The sequence below is a fragment of the Ceratotherium simum genome, chromosome 3, assembly GCF_057802395.1.
Source record: "Ceratotherium simum simum isolate JZ-2026a chromosome 3, ASM5780239v1, whole genome shotgun sequence".
NCBI lineage: Eukaryota > Metazoa > Chordata > Mammalia > Perissodactyla > Rhinocerotidae > Ceratotherium > Ceratotherium simum.
The window spans coordinates 45,354,536-45,376,168 of record NC_141902.1 but is presented as its reverse complement, the minus strand read 5'-3'; the positions used below and the strand labels follow the sequence as shown (position 1 = coordinate 45,376,168).

The 21,633-nt window shown below is 36.2% G+C and overlaps 2 protein-coding genes across 3 annotated transcripts in view; one reads left to right on the top strand and one right to left on the bottom strand.

Annotated features, from left to right (window-relative positions):
- FAM227B (family with sequence similarity 227 member B) overlaps window positions 1-21,633 on the top strand; it is a 206,498-nt gene that overhangs the window by 91,432 nt on the left and 93,433 nt on the right. The window contains exon 11 of one of the 2 annotated variants that reach the window (XM_087427054.1): window positions 7,970-7,996. The exons of the other annotated variant lie outside the window; for it this stretch is intronic. Coding sequence (XP_087283180.1) covers window positions 7,970-7,996 — 27 coding nt within the window. The remainder of the gene's footprint in view (window positions 1-7,969; window positions 7,997-21,633) is intronic. 2 annotated transcript variants of the gene reach the window in all.
- Window positions 1-21,633, bottom strand: part of FGF7 (fibroblast growth factor 7) — a 63,095-nt gene that overhangs the window by 22,458 nt on the left and 19,004 nt on the right. The window lies entirely within an intron of this gene.

Genomic DNA, 21,633 nt, shown 5'->3' with positions numbered 1-21,633 from the left:
AAGTTATGTTTTAACTTAATTGAAAGCAAAGTAAGTTAAACAGGAGAAGGAGGAAAAGAGAGCAGTCATAGAATCTGTGAGCAAAGGTAAGTTAGCTTTCCTCCTCCTGGGAAGAGTCCCTGTGACCTGCCCTTACCTTCCTTCCCTATGCTTTCCAGTTCTGTGCCATTGAGAGTGGATCATGCACAAGGAATCAGGAGACACAAAGTTAAAATAGAATGATGAGAGAGTTGTAAGCTATATTTGCCCATGCTGGAAAAGAAAATTGTGGGACTGCACTAAAGCTATTTCTGGACAAAGGCTGGATCTCTAGCCAGGGTGAAAAAAGAAAGGATTGTAGAACAACCCCATATTAAGAACCCTCATCAGAGAACAGCTAAATTTAGTTTGTTGTTAGTGCCATCAAGCCGATTCTGACTCCTAGTGACCTTGTGCTTTTTGCATCAGCCTCTCAGCTTCCAGCGCTATATCAGACAATGCTCTGCTGCCATTCATGGCCAATTTTTTCGGAAGTGGGTGGCCACTAGTCTGCCTTAGTCTGGAAGCTCCACTGAAACCTGTCCACCATGGGTGACCCTGCTGGTGTTTGAAATACCAATGGCATGTCAGCAACATGCAGCTGCCATAGTATGATAACTGACAGATGGGTGGTGTGGTTCCCTGACCGAGAAATGAACCCTGGCCACAGTGGTGAGAGTGCTGAATCTTAACCACTAGACCACCAGGGCTGGCCTAAATTTAGTAGACATGTATATTAGGGACAGTACTGTTCATCCTGCAAAATACTTTTTTGGGAAAGGATTTTCGGCAAGATATTTTAAATAATGGGATCCTTTTTCGTGCATTCATATGTGATTAAAGTAAAAAAAAAAGCAATAATCAATTTTTCAAAGCTATATCTATTACATAAATCAGAGTGCTCTAATGCCCAGATGAGCTCTCAACTGTTTGATTTTAAATTAATTCCATACAATAAGTAGCTTAAGGAAATTCAACTTGAATTTTCCATGATGTCTTGAGTATCAAAAATTTTCCTCAAAAAAATCTGGATTGCCCTTACTATTTTGAATCCTTGAGAATGTGCCTACTGTACCTCCACTATCTGGATACATAATATACAAACTGTTCTAGCCAGTGTCTCTGCAGGGATCAACCTCATATGACCAAGTTAAACAGGAGTGCATGGTTCTTTCCCAGAAGGACAAGACATCTAGCGTTAAGTGTGGAGAAGTGGCAAAGCGTGAAATATGCAGCTTCTCAGACGGGCTCAAGTCTGCATTGAAAGAGAGACGTGACGTCAAATAAACTGCTGCTCTTTACAACTTCAATAATGAGCAAGGCATATGGCTATTTAATGGCTCTCAAATCTGAACAAAATGAATCAATTACAGTTTCGGCTGTGTACCTGCCCTGTGTCTAGTATTGTACATGCATCCATTGTGCAGTAGATTGCTAAAAAAATAAGTTGCTAGCTCTCTATCTTTGAGAAACTAATTGTTTTTTGGGAATAAAGAGACCTACCATTAGCCCACATGACAAGGAAGACTCTAAGTGGCAAAGTAGTAAGGAAGAGAAAAGATCAGTGTCACTAGTCCAATCAGGGAGGACTTCTAACGACAGGACGGCCTTGAAGAAGTCCATCAGGATGGGCAATATTTGAGTCAGGGAGAAACAGACTAGAAGAAAAGTGGCAGAGGTGAGGTGAGGGGCAGTGTGTGCAGGGGAAGGCAGGCCTCACTAAATTAAACGGCCTCCCTCCTTTTGGGTCTACATGGATGCCGGCTATCAATACTGGACTTTGATGGAGTAGAATTTGGCTTGGGCAGTATTCCTTTAAAAAAGAAAAACTAAAAACAAAATCAAACAAATTATGAAAAAGGAAATAGGACAAAAAACAAACAAACAAGTCTCTTCTTTGATATTTCCTTCACACACAAAGACCACACAGCTTTGGCTTCTGATATGTCTCTGCTCAGTGCAGAAAATCATATTGCCAAGACAGAGACGCTGCAGTTTTTACAAGTGCCAGAGGGGTTTCAGATTGTTCAATCATTAATATACATGACTGGTATCAAGAGTTCTTTGTTTTTCCAGACTATAATGAATACAATGTGTGTGGGTTAAAGTATTTGTTTTATGACTTGGCTGTTGCTGGAACATTTTTGGAATTTGCTAATACTCCCACCTCGAATATTTTGTAATGACTGCCTGGTCTGTGAAGAAATGTCAAAATACAAGTAGTAAAAACAAAGGAATCCTGGTACCACAGACTTAGAATTTGAGCTAATCTGAGTACATGTATTCTAGACTTTTCAGTGCAGTCAAAGGTTATATGTGGACAGCCACTATTCACCCAAAACATGTAAATTGTATTTGGTGCCACTAAAAGTCAAACTTCACCTTTCCATAAGCATAACTATATGTGTGTCCCAGCTTATTGTTTTCTGCCTGAGGATTAGTGATAATGTATGATGTAATTAAGTGTGCAGTTTATCTATTTCTAGAGGCACTGAGTTTTACGGGTTTTTTTTTTTGTTTTGGAAGCTTCAGAAGTAATTTCAGTAGGTGCCAGGGAAAGGATATCACTTTTCTTCCTCTCTTCAGAGTCCAGGGCCTGCCTCTTCCATGACACTTGATCTTCTGGTCTTACTTTCTGTGCACAGGTTGCCTGCCATAGCACTAACAAAGATGTGAAGTCCGTTCTTGATAGAGACAAACTAGGCAGTGGTGAGGTATAGTACCAAGGGAGGAAGGTGAGAGCTGTGGAAACTTCGTCTACAGGCAGTAGGTGTGCTGGTAAATATTTAACAACTGACTCTCCAGAAAAAAAGAAAAGGCTCTGATTTGTAGTATATGCCAGTTTCCATGGTGTAAATACTCCCACGTGTCCAATTTCATACCCTTGTCAAGCTACCAACGTGGTTTAAGAGATGAATGTGGAGGGCCGGGCCAGTAGCTTAGCAGTTAAGTGCCGGGTTCGGATCCCGGGCGCACACCGACTCACCGCTTCTCCGGCCATGCTGAGGCTGCGTCCCACATACAGCAACTAGAAGGATGTGCAACTATGACATACAACTATCTACTGGGGCTTTGGGGAAGAAAAAAAAAAAGGAGGAGGATTGGCAATAGATGTTAGCTCAGAGCCGGTCTTCCTCAGCAAAAAAGAGGAGGATTAGCATGGATGTTAGCTCAGGGGTGATCTTCCTCACACACACACAAAAAAAAGATGAATGTGCAGTTGGAAAAAGATGGACACTTTCGGCTCTCAGGAGCCAAGAGGAGCCAGCTCCAGCACACCACTGCCCAAGGCCTCAAGCACGGCTCATGCTCTAAACCAGAGCCCGGCCTTGGCCCCTGAAAATGTGTAAGATCATTTTTTAAAGGTGTAAAATAATAATATACAGCACTATACAAATATTAGTTATAATTAGGCCCCAAACTCTATGAATTTACATAATAGCAAAATTTGCAAAATAATAGAAGAGATAAAAAAAAACAAGAGGACTTTAAGATATATTGATTAAGATAAAGATATAGGAAACTATAGTCCCTTTATCAGATGGGAAAGGAAAAGCATTTAGCATGATGCTGAAATGCAGGTTTGTTTTTTACATCACATTCCACTCTTCTATCTCAAAAAAAGAAAAGAAAACAGCACTACAAGAATGTGCAAGACTTGGACGAGGTGGTTCAGAAAATGCACTGAATAGATTTACTGATCATAGATGTTCTAATTCTAAGAGTTTTTGAGTTTGCTGCAGGCATCAAGTGGTTGTGCTGTTACTCCAGAGAGCATGTAACACAGAAAACCCGTTGGGAGCCTGCCTTCCATGGTTGAAATTGGGCAAATGTGCAGATCTCTCCTCCAGGACAACTCACACCTGCACACCAACTGCAATGTGGTAGGAGAAACAGATACATACACACATTCTCTCTCCTTGACTGAGACTGGGAGCATTTTGCAACTTCCCACTAAACTCATAAGATATTCTATAAAGTTAATATTATTCTGTCTAGCAAACTTAAACCACGAACAAATCCATGGCTGAAATATAATTTTAGCTCAGGTTGGTATTCATATCCCCAAAGAAGGAGAGGATATGGATAAGTATTAATTGTATGAGACTAATCTTTTTGTTAAAAACCATAAAATAAGGATAAGCAAAGGACTTGTCTTATTGATCTGGTAATTTTTATCAAATAGTCTAATAAAAAAGCAAATTGATTATTTATAATTAAAGAGTAGATGTTGGGTAGCCTAGTAAAAAAACAGACAGGATACTTGTACAGGAAAAAAAAAACTCTGAATTTATCTTCAAGGCTTATTTTTGTGTCTATAAATTGAATTTAAAAAATAAATTTCTAAAAGACAAGATTTTAGGAACTTCAAAAGTATCCACAACTCTAACTAATCCTATAGCTTTAATGAAACATTATCATAAGGTTGATTTTGAGTTTGTCTGATGTATGACATTTTCACTTTGTATGAAAGTCAGAAAATATGGGAACATAAAGTTTACTCTGATTTCTATAAAGACAAGAGCTTGGCAATGGTAAAAAGCAATTTCTAGTCATTGTGTTCTTAAGGAGTTTCTTCTAGTGATTATTATGTTAAAATGCATGGAGTGTGTTGAATCTTAAATTGGGAAAGAGGGAACAAGAAAATCTTGGATGAAAATTAATCCAAATAAAACTGAAACCTCTAAATGATAATTAATTAGAAACACAAGTTAACTAGACTGGAAGTGCATGTTTATGAGTTTAAATGACCTTTAAAGATGACTCAAACCCTAATAATAGCTTATTTGTGAATTGTAACCATTTAAATGTACTATTTTTTTCGTTCTTTTTGCCCAGGGAATGAGTAGTTTATGTTGATAATTATAAATACCTTGACTTATCCATCTGATTAAGCTGAAGCCCTATCTCAGCACCTTTCACCAAGGTTTCAGATATTTTTACATATTTTATCTCATTTGATCTCCTAAACAACACTTTTGCTATGAAGTAAATACTGTGATGGAAAAAATCAATCAAGAAAGTACTACCTAACCAAAGAAAAATACCATCAGTAATAGGTTTAATACATTTGATGCTAACATTAGCACAAAAAGTAGGTTATTTTAATTGTTAGGTATATATATTTTTTCCTACTATAAACTCTTTCCCAGAATACCCCATTTGAGGACTATAAAAACTCCTAGGTTTCTTTAATATATTGCATTCATTAAGTCTCTTAATTTTAAATAATATAATAAATAAAGCCTCAACACCCGCCTTCTGTTTTCTAAGTACTGGATTAATAATGCATTGGAAATTTACTGTCGTTGGTACCTTGAGACTACTTCAAAGATTCAGAAAAAAATCACACTCATTTTATAAACTCTTTTTCCAAGTCTGCACTCTGTGGCTTCTCTCCTCTTGAGAAATGGAAATGGAAAAGTTTCTGTTGGAGGAATTTGACAATACATTCATTCTTATAAAAACTATTACTGTAGATTTTTCAGAATTGACATAGTTGTGTTTTACCAAATTTCAAGTTTGATCCTTCTGATTTTTCTGTTTTAGTTAATAGCGTCACAATTTTCCAAATCATTTAGCTGTTAAATTTAAATGCCCTTTAATAAATTTTTATTTCTCATCTCCCACATCTAATTACTACTTACTATGAATTCCATCTATGGGATAGTTTGCCCATTTTTTTCCATATCTGGAAACACCATTGTTACTGCATTTGGAATGTTACAGTATTAACTGAACTCTCTCTCTTGCTTTACTCTCTTCCCACTCCAATCTACCCAATAAACATCTTCCTGCTTTCCTAAAGAAACAGTTGTTTCTTTAGGAAACTGTTTATAAGCTTTTAATAGTTCCCCACTGTCCGTGAAATGAAATGCAAAGTCTTTGCCTTGCACTATAGAGTCTTCATATTTTAGCACCATGGTGTAGTAGTAAAAGCAATATTGGCTTTGAGACATGACTTTAAATCTAAATTCCCTCACTCACCAGCTCTGTGCTCTTGGGCAAGGTGACTAACTTTTCCAATTCTGAGTTTCCTTCTCTGTAATATGGAAGCGATCCTATCAATTTTTTTAAATTAAATTAGATTAGATTACATAGGTAATACACTTAAGACAGTGCCAAACACGTTGTGGGACAAGTTACCTACCCTTTTCCATCTCATCATTCATCAACAAAGTCAGGCTCCCGCTGATTCTCACAACTCCGAACCTTTTGTTCACTCAGCTTACAAAGTAACCTCCCACCCTAGGTTCATCTGTCAACATTCTGTTCATCTTTCAAAGCTAAACTCAAGTGCCTGATCCTCCCTCATTTTGCCCTTTTCAGAAATTCCCAAAACATATCTTTCACTCTTTCAAGAAAGAACACTTGTCTTATCCTACTTTATTTTATAGTTACTTGTATAGTATGTTTTCTTTCAGAGCATTAACTTCTTGAGGAGGGAGAGGCCAAAAAATACACTCCTTGAGTATCTTCCTTTTATATATATATAGAGAGAGAGAGAGGAATGCTTGCCCATGGTATAAATGCTACATTTATTGAATGAATGGAAATATAATTTTGAGAAATTTTACTTCAAATTTGTTACCTACATAGGATTACCTTTTGCATTAACCTTTCTTAACCCTGTCAAGTAATTTTCATTGGCAGAAATGACCTGTCATGTACACTATCCAGCTGCTTTCTCTTTCCATTATTTCTTTCAACTTCTAAATATAACTCTCCACTTCTTACTTCTTTCACAAAGGGTGCTATTATGATCATCAAATACCATTATGAGAATTTGGGTAATAATTCAGGTCTCAGAATGAAATAGGGTAAAAAATGAAACTCTGAAAAAATTAACTCTAAAATATAGTGTATCTAGAATGAGAACTGAAAAAAATCTTGATAAAATGTGCTTAACAAAAATAGAATTCTCTAATACAGAGTCTAGACTTACTTTAAAATTTTAGAATGTCTCTTAAGAGTAGTTGTAAAAGGCAGAAACACATTAAAGCATGTAACAGCATGTTGAGCCAGTTCGTAGTTATGTTAATGGAAGGCTCTTCCAGAGTTTTTCTGATATTCCTGTGCAGCATAGTTGCCATTCTGGAGCAGTTTCTAGCACATTTTGAGCTCTACAGTGAAAATTGGAAGGAGCGTATTTCTGAGTAACAAAGGAAAAAAAAAAAGAATAAAGCCATGGTTCAGTAATAACCAACAGTGAAAAGATGACATACTTAAGACAAACTGAAAATTTTCTCCTATTGACTGTACCCAAAGTAGAGCAGTTTTCTCAAGAGCATATTTTCTTAATTTCCCCTACTTTGCGCAAGAAAATAGCATGCATATGTACTTAAAACACCAAAAGCATTCATTTGTTTTAAACACTGCCATTTAAAAATTTGTATGTTTAGAAGTGTGAGATGTTTGATAAGAAATTAAATTGTTAAAAATATTTCTTAAAGGACTTTTCTATAAATTCTTTCTTATAACTGCTGATGGATCTTACCTCAAATTCAGTAAAAAATATTGGTCTTATATTTCTCAGAGTACTGCATTTAAGCACCTATGTAGTATAGCACTTACTACTTTAACATGCCCTTACTATGTTTGTATTACTTAAGAGAACACTCAAATTGTTTTGAAAAATACTGGCTTTTGATGTACTTTTTTGCACATGATGTTCATCAAAAAATAGATATTTAAAAAATGAAATCAGTGTAGAAATACAGGTTGACCTTGCTTTTCGTGCTAGATGAATTCATGACAACTGTAATCTCTGTACACTAGGGGTACCATGTCTGCCTTGTTTACCCTGTGTATTCAGCACCTAGCACAGTGATGACACATAGATGAAAAGGAATGTTACCTAGACCTGAGGTGCCTAATCTTCAGCCTGCATACGAGTCACCTGAGAAGCCTAACAGAGATTTTCATTCAGTGGGTGTGGATTGAGATTTAGGGAACATGCGTTTAACAAGTAAAATTGGTGATCCTAATACGGCAACCCCCAAACAACACTTTAAATAATACTGATCTGTAGGGACAGCATCCTTGTTTTCTATCTCAGCTCACTAAAATCCCTGGAATTGGCTAATGAAGGCTGGTGAGACTGAAGGCCTGTATAGAGCGGTTTAGGAGGACAGTTGTTGTGGGGAATATCTAGATCTTGAAGAGCTCATCTAGAGTAAAAGAACAGATAAGTTGAGTGGAACCAATACTTTGTCATTAATGGAGAGTTTCACAGAAGAACCAAATTTACTTGAGGATATGCTGATAAGTAAACATTTTCTATATACAGAGTAAGGACTTAACAAATATTGGCTATCATTATTATAACCAGGATTTTTATGTAGGGTAATATTAGTGTTTCATCTCCCACTCTATCTGTATATACTGTTTTTCTGAGATTAGACTGGAAATGGGGAAAAGAGGAGGAAATACTACATGGGAGAGTCCTAACAAGTACTCTTCCCTCTGTGAACCTCTGGGTGATCCATGATATGTTTCAGGTATTCCAAGGCAATTTATTTAGTCCTTATTTCTGATGATAACATACTAACTCTACTTCAATATGGCATGCACTCTTTTTTTTTTTTTTTTTGTAAAAGTGTGCCCTATCTATGTTTTGTCCCCTTACTTAGACAAAGAAATGGAGAAAAATCAGCCAATAGAAATACACAGAAGTGTGAAAAAGCCCTGTGTATTTGAGGCATGGCAGGCAGTAATATATAGCTAGAACAAAAGGAAGAGGGGAATAACAAGTGATATTGGAGCCAGGAATTTGAATTTGACCCTGTAGGCACTGGAAAACCATCAAACTGTGAGCATTATAAGTAGGAATACAGTAATCAGATTTTGGTTTTAGAAAGACACACTGACAGTCTGGAGAATGGCTTGGAAGCTGAGAAAATGGAGAAATGGAGATCATTTAACACATTAGCACAATGACCTGGGAGGGGGGTGATATGATGAGAACGTTAACTAAAGCAGTTTCAATAGGAATGGCTTGGTTGTGGAAGAAGAGAGGAAAGGGAAAGGAATTAGCCTCTGCTGATAATCACTCATTATATGTACATTATACAGTTTAAACTTCGTATAACCCATTTTAAAAGTGAAGAAATTGAGGCTCAGGAATATTAAATTTCTAGCTCTAAATTATACATGAACTAGGGGTAAAGCAGAATTTTAAACCCAGGCCTGTCTAACACATCTTTTCTATCGAACCACGCTGCCTCTCCAGCCATATCAATTTCCTAGGCGATTTGAGGAACCAATTTGAGAGAGAGATAATTAAGCAATAGAACAGTAGGACTCAGTGACTAACAATAAGGGTTAAAGGAGACGGAGGGATGCAGGGCTTCCAGCTGGGTCAACTGAGTGGATGATGGCATAATTCATGTAAGGAATACAGGACAAGCGCAGGTTTGAGGAGGAAGATTGTGAGTTCATTTGGGAACATTCTGAACGTGAAATGTCTGGAGGCTATCGGGAGAATTATCTAGTAGCCATTAGATATATGGACCAAGAGCTGAAGAAAAGAAAGAGGAATGAAATTTCAGATTTTAGAATAATCAATATACGGGTCATAATCGAAGTCATGGGTCGTGATTGAATCACCCAGAACTGTATGAGTAGAAAAATAGAGAATATAAAATGGGGAAACATACTATAACTTTTCATTGAACTCATTGCAGTATTTTAGGATGGTTTTCCAAGATTGTTTATAAAAACCACATTTCTACAGATTTAAGAGAAAGGAGAAAACTCATTATTGTATTAGCAGCACAATTTTTAACTGGAGCGACATTTTATAAATTTGGGCCCTCTAGAAGGAAAACAAGGTTAAAGTGATAAAAGCCTGACTTTAGAGTATTTAAAATATTTAAAGAAATTTAGTTTTGTTATCTTTTTGTCCATACCATAGTAGGGCATATAACAGCCAACATTTATTTAGTGCTTATATGTACTGTACCCTGTGCTGTGCTTCACATATATTCATTATTTTAATAACCTCATAATCCTATGTTAGATATTATTACCTCTGTTGCTCTTGGAAGAAACCAGGATTCAGAGAGATTAAGTAATTTGCCCAAGGATAATAATCTTTGTGTCTAATCTTAGATTTGAACCCAAACTACGGTCTCTTTACTATACTTCCCAAAAGATCATATCCAAGAGAGCTCTCTTTAAGGCAGTTGCTTCAATGAAAAAATAACAACTTGGAATTGCATAATAATTCTATATAGATTTTTCCCTCAAGTGCCAGAAAATAATATTTTCCTTTCTCTAGTAGCTTGTTTTTACTTATTAATTTGTTTACCAAACATCCCTTTTCATGATAGTATAGAAATAAATGTCAACCAGGGTTCATTTCAATTTTCAGAATAATCAGAATTAGTAAGGTAACTAATGTTCAAAATTCTGACTAGTATTATTAAAACAAAGTTTGAATCTATGTCAAGTAGTGAAGTAGGATATCATATTGATAGAAAGTTTCCCCAAATACCTTTTTTCTCTAATTGTTAAACCCTGTCTCTCAAATTCGGAAAGAGTCCTGGACTCTTGAACCATGAGTTGCAATCGGAAGAAGCACATATAAAATAAAAGATTGCGAAATATGTCTCCGTTTGCTCTCCTAGGCAAAGGACTTACGTAACTTCTATTGACTGATATATAAGTGTGACTTGAAAAACTTAGCAAATAATTTTAAATAGATATGTTTATGATTTAGGTTGTGATGATGGTTTCACAGATGTATACTTATCTCCAAACTTACCAAGTTGTATATATTAAATATGTACATCTTTTTGTATGTCAATCATAACTCAATAAAGTGATTTTTAAAAATCAGGAATATCAATCCTCAAGAAAGCCTTCAAAATTAAAAGATGTGTTTCATGATTTGAGATATACTTAAAAGTCAAAATTAAGTTAGGCTTGTGATTGTGTTTCATTTTACGTTTACTCAAAGTATCAGTGTAGATGAATCTATTGGATCGTCAATACAGGTAAAGGTGAATTGTGGAAGAATTATAACAGGATTTGGAAAAAAAATTACAATATAAAGACTAAAATTTGAGTAAAATTAAGATTTCAGAATTTAATCTCACTGTTGATATCATAATCTGACATATAGTTATAGGAATGGTTATAGTCATAGTTATGTAATGGTTCAGCCTTTGAAAATTTTATTAAACTTAACTATTTCCAGCAATTAATAGATTTCTCTCTAACTTGAATGTTGCATTATAAATATTTACTATTTACTTGTTTCAACACTTTACAGAAAAAAAGCTTCATTACTGTAATACTAATTTTGTGCCTAATAAAACTTTATTTTTTGTAATTTCTTCTCTTACAAAATAAGTTCTCTGATACATAATTATATTAAGAAATTATTATTATAACATAATGTTAGAATTATTATAATAGTTATCAATTTTTTGGTAGAAATTGGCAAAGTCTAAATAGGTTAGAATTCAATGACAGTATTATTCATTTCATGTATAAGTAGCCACATTCTTAGTTAATATTTTGGAAGCAAATACATGTAAATTCTACAGAAAATTTTTTTCTGAATATACTTTTTCTAGATCATGTGATTTATAACTGATTCTTAAAATTTTGGTGGGATTAAACTGTGTCTTAAAAAACAGTTTTGTAGAGGTTGAATATTTTTCCCCCACACGTAGATGGCACTGACCAGGGAATACATTTTCTTGGTCCATTCAAAGTTGATCAGCTGTAGGTATGCTAACTACATCTCTAGATTAGTTGTATGTTCCAAACAGGCTCAGCCCTCATGTGAAGAAGAATAGCAAGTCAGCTTCAGAGAACCTAAGCTATCCAATTGCCTTTAATAGATTTTACAGAAAAATAAGATGGGATTTATTTTTAAATGCATTATCATAACAAGTTCAATTTTATTAACTTTTAGTTGAATTGGATTTAAAGATGAAGAAAGTAATTGAAAACCTGGTGTGGGGCTCAAGAGGCATAAGGAAAGTTTTTCTTCTCCAAAATACATCTTTTACCCATACTCTTGCCTGCTGCATCCCTGAAATTGCACCATTGGAAACTAATCGCTCTACATTAAGCATCGTATCCCAAGGGCACACAAATAAAGAGCGATTATTCCTGAGAAAGTTTACACATTGAGCTATTAGCCATTATAACATCAATTTATAAAACTGATTTCTAGTGGTGTAGCTGACTGAGAGGAGGGCCCTGAAAAAATAGCATTCGGGCAAGTCTTGAAGGATCAGAGTAAGGTAAAGAAACAAATCTATAACAACATAGTTAGAGAAATGGGCCCAGAGCAGGGAGCTCTGGACAGTCAGGAGCACTGTAAAAGTTCCAAGATTTGGAGGGAAGGGATAGCTTGTAATGACAGAAAACCGCTGAAAGACAAGGAGAGCAATGAATGCACACATCATCAGTTATTCAGTTAATGTCTCCTGTCAGCTCTGAGTCTTGATGTATACACTAAATTCACTTTCTGCCATTCTAATTCTATCATGTTGAATTTCTCTATAGTGAATTGCCCTCTAAGAAGGCACGTTTATTCTATAATTTTAGTGTCTTTCATTTGTTTCTCAGTCCTGTGGACTTATACAACTTTGGTGCATGATTGGTAATCCACTCCACATGGGTCTATTCAACTGCATTTGTATGAAAGTGTGATGTCACAGTGTAGTTTGTTATTGAGCATGACTTTGTCCTCTTTGTGTAAGTCTGTGGAGTGTTCCTTCTATATGTTTCTAAAAGCCTATTTCCTACCTCAAGAATTACAATGTTAAAAATTTACTGGATGACAATATCTCTAAAGTTAAGTAATCCTTAGGAATATCTGACCTCTTTCACATGTAACTTTTTTTTTTAATTGACCAGAATATTGAGATGAAGCCAACAAGGTAAAATTTAAGAAAGATAATGTCAAGGTGCTATAAATACAGGTTCAAAACAGCAATTGCACAGGTACAGAAGCAGAGGAGACCTGACTTGGGAACAGTTCATTTGAAAGAGACCTGGAACTTTTAGTAGACAAGTTTAAGATGAGCCAACAGTATAGCACATCTGCTCCAAAATATATTTAGTGGCAAGCTGGGCTGCCTTAATAGAAGTATAGTGTTGCTGGAGAAGCAGTAATTCTGCCGTTCTTGGCCTCACCCTGCTGAATTTGGAGCATTGTGTTCTGGGTACCTTATTTCAGATGGTATCCATAGAGGACGGGTGGATGGCGAGAGGTTAGGAAATTGTATTTAAGAGTAATGGTTGTGGCGCCGGCCGGGTGGCACAAGCGGTTAAGTGCACGCGCTCCGCTGCGGTGGCCCATGGTTGGCCAGTTCCGATCCCGGGCGCGCACCGTCACACCGCTTGGCAAGCCATGCTGTGGCGGCGTCCCATATAAAGTGAAGGAAGATGGGCTCAGATGTTAGCCCAGGGCCGGTATTCCTCAGCAAAAAAGAGGAGGATTGGCCAATGTTAGCACAGGGCTGATCTTCCTCACCAAAAAAAAAAAAAAGGGTAATGGTTGAAGGAATTTACATTGTATGGCCTAGAAGAGATAAGTTTAAATAGAAATATACCTGTCTTTATATACTAAAATCACTGTCCTACGGAGGATGATTAATAGGTATAGGAGTAAAATAGGTATAGGAGTAAAATGGACTAATTCATGGTCTTATTTTACATTTTGGATAGATTGATTTCAGGATAGTTATATTCCATAGAAATAAGTAGCAGTAAGTATTAGAAGCTCAATATGAGCCTGTGTAGATGGAGATTACTTTTAATAGAAAGAAAAGCTTGGACTTGGTAATATAGTCTGAGAGAGTGCTAGAAAGGGTAAACAATTCTCTGTACACCAGAAGTATCATTCAAATATCTGTTCCAGTCCCTATCTACCAGCCAACCCAGCATTTTAAATAGCCAGAAACCACTTAAATTGTTATGGGAACTCTAAGATTTTAGAGCTGAAAGAGATCCTTGTGATCACCTGGTTTAATCTCAATCAGAATTGAGGCTGAGAAAAATTAAACAATTTGTAGTTTATAATACAAATCACAAGCAGATCAGGAACCAGAACTCTGGCCTAATGATTCCCAGTTCAAGTGTCAAGTTTGCTCATTATACTAGCTAAGTAATTGTTTAAATAATATTAGGGGCATCATTTAGTCCTCATTGTATGAAATATTAATTATAGAAATTCCTCACTGATTTTGAAGTCACTTACCAAACCACCCCATTATGGGGAGTATCACCAGAAAGTAAGCATAAAGGCGTCTAAAGCACAGAAATAGAAGTCCCAAAAACTTACATACTAAACTCATTAACTTCATGCGTATTGGACGCCTCACTCAGGTCATTTATTCAGACGTTAGTTCTATTCAAAATTACCTAATCCTTCTGAGCCTTTATTTCCTTATTTATAAAAGAAAAATAATAATGCCTGCTTCATTTGATTATTTTGAAGATTAAATTAGGTGTCACATGTGAACTGCTTAGCTTTGTGCCTTACACAAAGAAGTGTTACGTAAATGTCAGGCATTATTACTCTTCACTAGTCATGTATGGGAGATGTGACATGGTGCTCCTGGCTTCTGCAAGAGAACAAGAATGGACTTTTCCTAAAAGGTCCAGAACCAAGTGAGGGTCTATAACTAGTTCATGGCCAGCTATCACCCCATCCAAACAGTGGACAGTGATCCTTGCTCCCATAAGCCAGAAGCAGAAAGGCCTTCTAGCCTCAACGTCTTAGCACTCAGCACTCAATATGACAAAGATCTACTCATAGAATAAGGGGAAAAAAGGATGCAGGTCTACCTTAATCCTGACACCACCCTGTCCCTTGTTTCATGCAGTAGCTTTTTGATATTTACCAACTGTCCCTCCTCACAAATACATACACACATTCATAAGCCTAAAAATACTTGATACAAACTCTGTGACCTCATATTGCTATGGCAGTGTACCATATATTACCTCAGGAACAAAACGTCTGCACAATGCATAGGCTATATGTTTTATTGATTTAACCACAACTAAGGCGATAATCTTGTTATGGTAAAATTACAGGGAAATTATATATTGGTCATGGTTTGAGTGAGTTAAGTCACAGAACAACAGAAAACTTGTGAAAAGTTAACAATAATAGTTTGTAAAGTTATAGCTGTGTTTTATATTTTCTAAGCTACTCTCTCAGGCATATCTTTTGAATTATTTCCAAGCACCTTTTACCCATATGACTTTTTCAGAATGTGTTATTCTCTACACAGTTATAGTGGAAAGAGCACTGCCTTGGAATGCCAGAGCAATGGATGGATTCTAGTCCTGGCTTTGCCACCAATGACCTTGAGCAAGACAGCATTCCATCTACTGCATCTGAGCTAAACTATCATCTCTTCCTCTACCTCTGACTCAGGCTTTTCAATTGTTTGAATTCTTATTGTTTCCTTAGAGATGGAAGCCATGCTTTTCCCTCAACACTATAGTATTAGTCATATCGTATACCTTCTAAGTGAGGCACACTCACTTCCCCCATCACACACCTGCGTATTAGCAGCACCATAACAGCACTGGTTTAGTGTAATCTCTGCGGTTGACAACTTGTGTTTGAATCCTGGCCTTGCCAACTGCTGCCTCTATGACTTTGGGTATGCTGGTTAACCACTTTGTTTCTCCGTTTCCTCATCTGTAATATGAAGATAATAATACCTACCTCATGGTAGTTGTTTTGAGGATTAAATTAATGACTGTACCTGTGAAGCACTTAGCAGAATTCTTGGCACATAATAAAGGCTCTATAAATATTATCTCCTATTATTATTACTGTTATTAGGAGTAAATGTGTTTTTTATTCATTTAGTCATCCAGCCATTCAGTTATTCAATTAATATTTATTAAATGCCTGTAAGTCATTGTGCCAAGAATATGCAATTGTCAAAAAAGTACCGCAGTTTCTTTAACTGTTGTAGCTCTGTCAGTCGAGATGAGAATACAAATTAGGATGTTTTCTAAAGTTGCAGATCTTAAATTCCCCAAACACCATTGTAATATTTGAAAACTTTTTTATTACTATCTTTTTATTCTAGAGATTTTTCTAGAAGGAAAAAAGAGACATTTTTGCAAACATTTTAATGTTTCCAGAATAATTAAAAGTAGGTTATTCAAGAACTCTTATAAGCCAGAATGATTCTGAAAGTAGTTATAGATCAGAGTGATTTGAACGTGCTAAGATAAGATCTTAAAGGCCAACTGGTCTTCTAAGTCGTCTAACATCCCTGAGTTCAGGCACATGCACACACCTAACCTCAACGTTTATAATAGAACTCAATATTGACCCATTTTTTAAGTTCATTTATGCATAATTCCCTCCTTCTTGCATTCAATTTTCCCCTGACAAATTTCTGCATTTATATTTATTTAGTTATTTTCCTTCCATAAGCAGTCAAAGAGGAGTAACGTTTTCTTTGTTCCCTTTTTTCTATCCCTAGTGTGTGGCCCAGTGCCTGACAACAAGTATTCAATAAATATGTATGGAATTCATCCATTCATCCCCTCAACAAGTATTTATTGAGCACTTGCCATGTTCGAGGCCCCATTCTAGGTACTGGATATATAACAGTGAACAAAACACCTTCTCCTTCTAGTCAGGGAAAGTTTACACACACGATGGATAAAAACAATATATAGTACATTAGAAAGTGATAAATGCTAAAGGGAAAAATAAAGAAAGAGAGAGGTAGGAAGTATGTCTATTGGGGAGAGGGGACAGAGAAAGTCTCAGTGAAAAGGTGACATTTCAGTAAAGACTAGGAAGAAGTGAGGGAGTGAGCCACCCAAGTATTTAGGGAAGGAACTGTTTCAGGCAGAGAAACAGATGGTACAACAGCCATGATGCAGGAGCTTGCCTGACTTTGTCCTAGGAGCAGCAAGAGGCCAGTGTGAATGGAGCAGTGTGAGCAAGGGAGATAGATAGCAGTACTGAGAGCTGGTGGTGAGGGGTGCAGATCCTCTGGGGCTTTGCAGGCCATAGTAAACATCTTAGATTTTACTCTGAGTAAATTGGGAAAACATTGGAGGATTATGAGCAGAAAGCGACATGATCTGTCACTTGCTTATGTCACATGATTTATATTTTGAAAGAATCACTCTGATTCGGTATTAAGAGTTGACTTAGGAGTGCAAGAGTGGAAGCAGGGAGATCAGGTAGAAGGCTATTGCAGTAATCTAGGCAACAGATGATAGTAGCTTAGACTAAGGTGTCAGCAGTGGAGGTGGCAAGAAGTGGTGAGGTGGGGATGTGTTTTGGAGATAGAGACAATAGGATTTATCAACAGATTGAATGTAGAATGTCAAAGAAAGAGATAAGTCAATGATGATTCCAGAATTTGGGGCCCAAAAAAACAGGAAGACTGGCATTGTCATTATCATTTTCAAGAGCAATAGGGGGAAATCTTGAGTTTTGCTTGGACATGTTAAGCTTGAGATGCCTCATAACCATCCAAATAGAGATGAATTTATGAGTCTGGAGTTTAGGGGAGAGGTCTAGGCTAGAGACATAAATCTGGTGGTCATTAGCCATGAGACTGGATGAAATCATCAAGGGATGAGTGTAGACAGAAAAGAGATATATTATTTTTCTAAGTATATTAAAGTGTTTTATTAGTCATGTTAATCTATTATTCATGTGTGGGAAAAAAGATGATGAAAAGAGTTTAAATTAAAGCAGGGGTAATTTTCCCAAATATGAGAAAGTGTCCCACCTGTTAGGGAAATGTAATACTGGAATGAACTGCAAAAAGTTCCATTCTTGGAGAGCTTTAAGAAAAGGTTTGACAGTTATATGTCTTGAATTTCTTAGACTCCCGGTGGTTGGGGGAGCCTTTTGTCCTAACAGAGTATAAATGAAAGAGGAAAATGAGAGCCACATGTGTACAAAGCAACATAGTTTATTATAATTAAATGTGTAAATATATAAATATATATATATGTTCATGTTCATCAAAAAATTAGTATATGCTCATCAAAGAATATTTGGAGATCAATAAAAGAAGTAAAGAGAATCACCTGAACATATCACTGTTGTAATCTAGTATATATTTATTTTCAATCATTTTTCCTGTGCATTTTGATAAAGTTGTAATTAGAAGTAGGGTTTTTTTTAATGTGATAAATATGTTATTTTTTTAATCACTTTTTAAATTGAGGTACAGGGATTTTAAATTGAGGTACAGGGAATTTACTCAATCACTTTAATGAATATTTAATATGTACTTCAGTTCTACATTGTGTCTAATTAAAACAAAAAAATAGAGAAAAGGGGCTAAAAGTTAGAAAGGAGAAAAGAGAGAGAAAAGATAAGAGGAGGGAGAAGGAGGAGGGAGGAAAAGGGAGTAGGAAAGAAGAGGAAGAAGATGTGGGGAGAAACAGAAGAGTTGGGGGAACATCAATAGTGAGATGTCAAGGAGAAGGTTGAAAAGAAAAAGGGTAAGTAATATATGAGAGAGTTCCTGAGATAATCTCCATGCATCTGGCCCTCCAACACCACAGCTACAAAGAGGAGCATAATGTGTTGTTTCATATTTCTGCCCTTTGAACTTCAGATTAGTTTGTTAGTTACTGGTTACAGTTCTTTATCTGTTCTTTGGCATTAAAATGACTTAAAACATTCAAATCAATAGGATAACTGGAGCAGCCTGTGAGTGAGGAAGTCTTCTCTGGTTGCAGAAGCTAAAGCTAGATCCCTAACGGACAGGAGCCTGAGGGTTCACCTCTGCCTTAGATATTAATCTGCATGAAAAGCAAAAGGCACACCAGCTGTTTATTCAATTTATTCCAGTTTTGTGACTCTTTGATTTTATGTTTTCTCAATCATGTTGGTGATAAGTTAGCTGAATTAGTTTGGAGTCAATAGCAACCAGGACAAAGTTATTCCGCATAAAAATTTTCTTATGCATTAACAATTTTCCGTGGACAGACTGCAGTTTTACATGAATCAGCTTCCTCAAAAATGAATGTGATTGTTTGGAAATCTCTCAGTTTGCATAAACTTGTCACCATTACCAGAATATCCACCCCAAGCAAATATACTACTGATGATGACCATTTATTTTAAACATAACAAACAATATATCAATGCATTTGCTTCCAAGATTTACTTAATTACAAATAAAAATGTATTTTCCATTAACTTTTATATAGATCACACAAATGCTAATGTTAACCATGTATCGAAATCCTGTTTTTAAAAAAATTAGTTTTAAAGAAACATCAATAGTTGTGCAATCGCCTAATGATGGGATATGTTCTGAGAAATGCATTGTTAGGTGGTTTCGTAGTTATGTGAATTTCATAGAGTATACTTACACAAACCTAGATGGCATAGCCTACTACACACCAAGGCTATATGGTACGAATCTTGTGCGACCACTGTCATGTATGCGGTCCGTCGTTGACCGAAACGTTGTTATGCAGTGCATGACTGTAAATCTGGCTGTAATATTTTGGTGTAAATAAATCATTAAGATTCAATGGCCAGTGTATTTGAAAGAACTGGCAAAATTTCACAGCTCTATGCCTGAGGTGGAAATTAGATAGCTATTTCTAAGTATTGGTTTTTACAGCGAGTAGTAAATATGAAAAGTTTGTTGTCCTGGGTGCAAAATGACGATAGCAGTCAAGAAAGATTTCAGTGGATGCAGAGGCTACCAACCTGTACTAGGTCATTAAAGACAATTATGGGACTCTGAGATGCTGATCTAATCTTGAAGATGACATAATGAAGGCCACTCATTTTCCTCAGGAGACTGTGATATTGTCTGAGACAGGCTGGGCCAACTCACTATTGCCTTTGTTTTAATTTCATAACAATTTTATTATAATAATAGCCTTCAAATTTATAAGATGAGAAAAACATTTTTGATGATAATGTTAACATAACAAAATCTAGACTCTTGGCTGTCTGAGGAGAAATGATCTTCTATGGTATAATATCATACATTTTGTTTGAATGCACTCCAGGAAAATAATGTTGTTTCATCCTTTGCTCTAAACTTGGGCAGTTCTCCTGACTGGACAATATTTTACTCCTGAACCAGACTATGATTTGAGGGGTAGGGAGGGAATGTCTTTATTTAACAATAGGCATTTTTTTTTCATTTGCATAATTAGCACTTTTTCTTATTTTAAAACTATAACTGCATATACTTTTATATCTGTAAAATTGAATGTGATATGTGTTTTTACTACGATTAATTTTTTTTAAGTGAATAACTCTTCTTTCAGACAAATGTCAAACATAGAGTTCAAATTCACAAATATAGGAGGATATGATTTCTTGAGAAGTTGTGCTTTACTCCTTAGATTTTAATCTTAGAATATCTCAAAGAAATTTCTCTATTACTTTTAAATACTAATTACTACAGTGAATATAATTGTATTTCAAAAATAATCTTGAATGCCAAACCTTCAAAACAAAATTTGTTCACATGAAGATTGAGAAGCTCTTGTTTTAGCAGACTTTTTTTTGCTAGTTGCTGTATTTTTCTCTTTGACCTTTTCTTTTTTTTTTTTTTTTTTTTTTTTGCTTAGGAAGATTTGCCCTGAGCTAACATCTGTTACCAATCTTCCTCTATTTTGTGTGTGAGCCACCGCCACAACATGGCCACCAATGAGTGGTGTAGGTCTGCGCCTGGGAACTGAACCTGGGCCGCCGAAGTGGAGTGCACTGAACTTAACCACTAGGCCACCGGGGCTGGCCCTCTCTTTGACCTTTTTAGTGCACCTCTGGATATCTAGAAACCTAGGTTCCAATCCTGGTCCTACCACCAGCTAGCTTTGTGACTTTGGCTTACTTCTTAACTTTATGGAAGCTCAAAATGTTTTTAGCCCCTGAAGAAAGCTCAAAGTAATCAGATAGTATTTTGCCAGCAGTGTACAAAAAGAATTTCTTAGTTAATATTCTTGAGTTCTTACACCTGTCAAAAGAAATAACAATACAGTGCAAGATTGTTTACAATTATTTACCAGGGGCCTGGTGGGTAGTCTCCATATATTATTATAAAGATGAGTTTGTGAAAGACTTACATGAGAGTAGGAAACCACAGGCTTGCATATCTGACCTTTAGCATGACTTCCTTCAATGATTAGGGTAATATTAGTTGGGCCACAGTCCATTTATTCAAGAAGATGAATCCCCAACCCTCTAACTCTGGCTATACCTGTCAAAATCTCTGAGGACTTCAGAACTTCCAGAGCATACCTCTGCCTTTCATCTCTCTTGCTTTTTTTTTTTTTTTTGAGAAGATTGGCCCTGAGCTAACATCTTTGCCAATAGTCCTCTTTTTTTTTTTCTCCCCAAAGCCCCAGTACATAGCCATATAGCCTAGTTGTAGGTCCTTCTAGTTCTTCTGTGTGAGACACAGCCTCAGCATGGCTTGATGAGCAGTGAGTAGATCTGCACCTAGGATCTGAACTGGTGAACCCAGGCCCCAAAGCAGGACACACAAACTTAACCACTGCGCCACTGGGCCAGCCCCTCTCCTGCTTTCTTGATGCATCTGTGTATTCTTCTCTTCAGTGTTCACTGTCCCTACTTCTTCCCCTGCTTGTGTCTTTCTC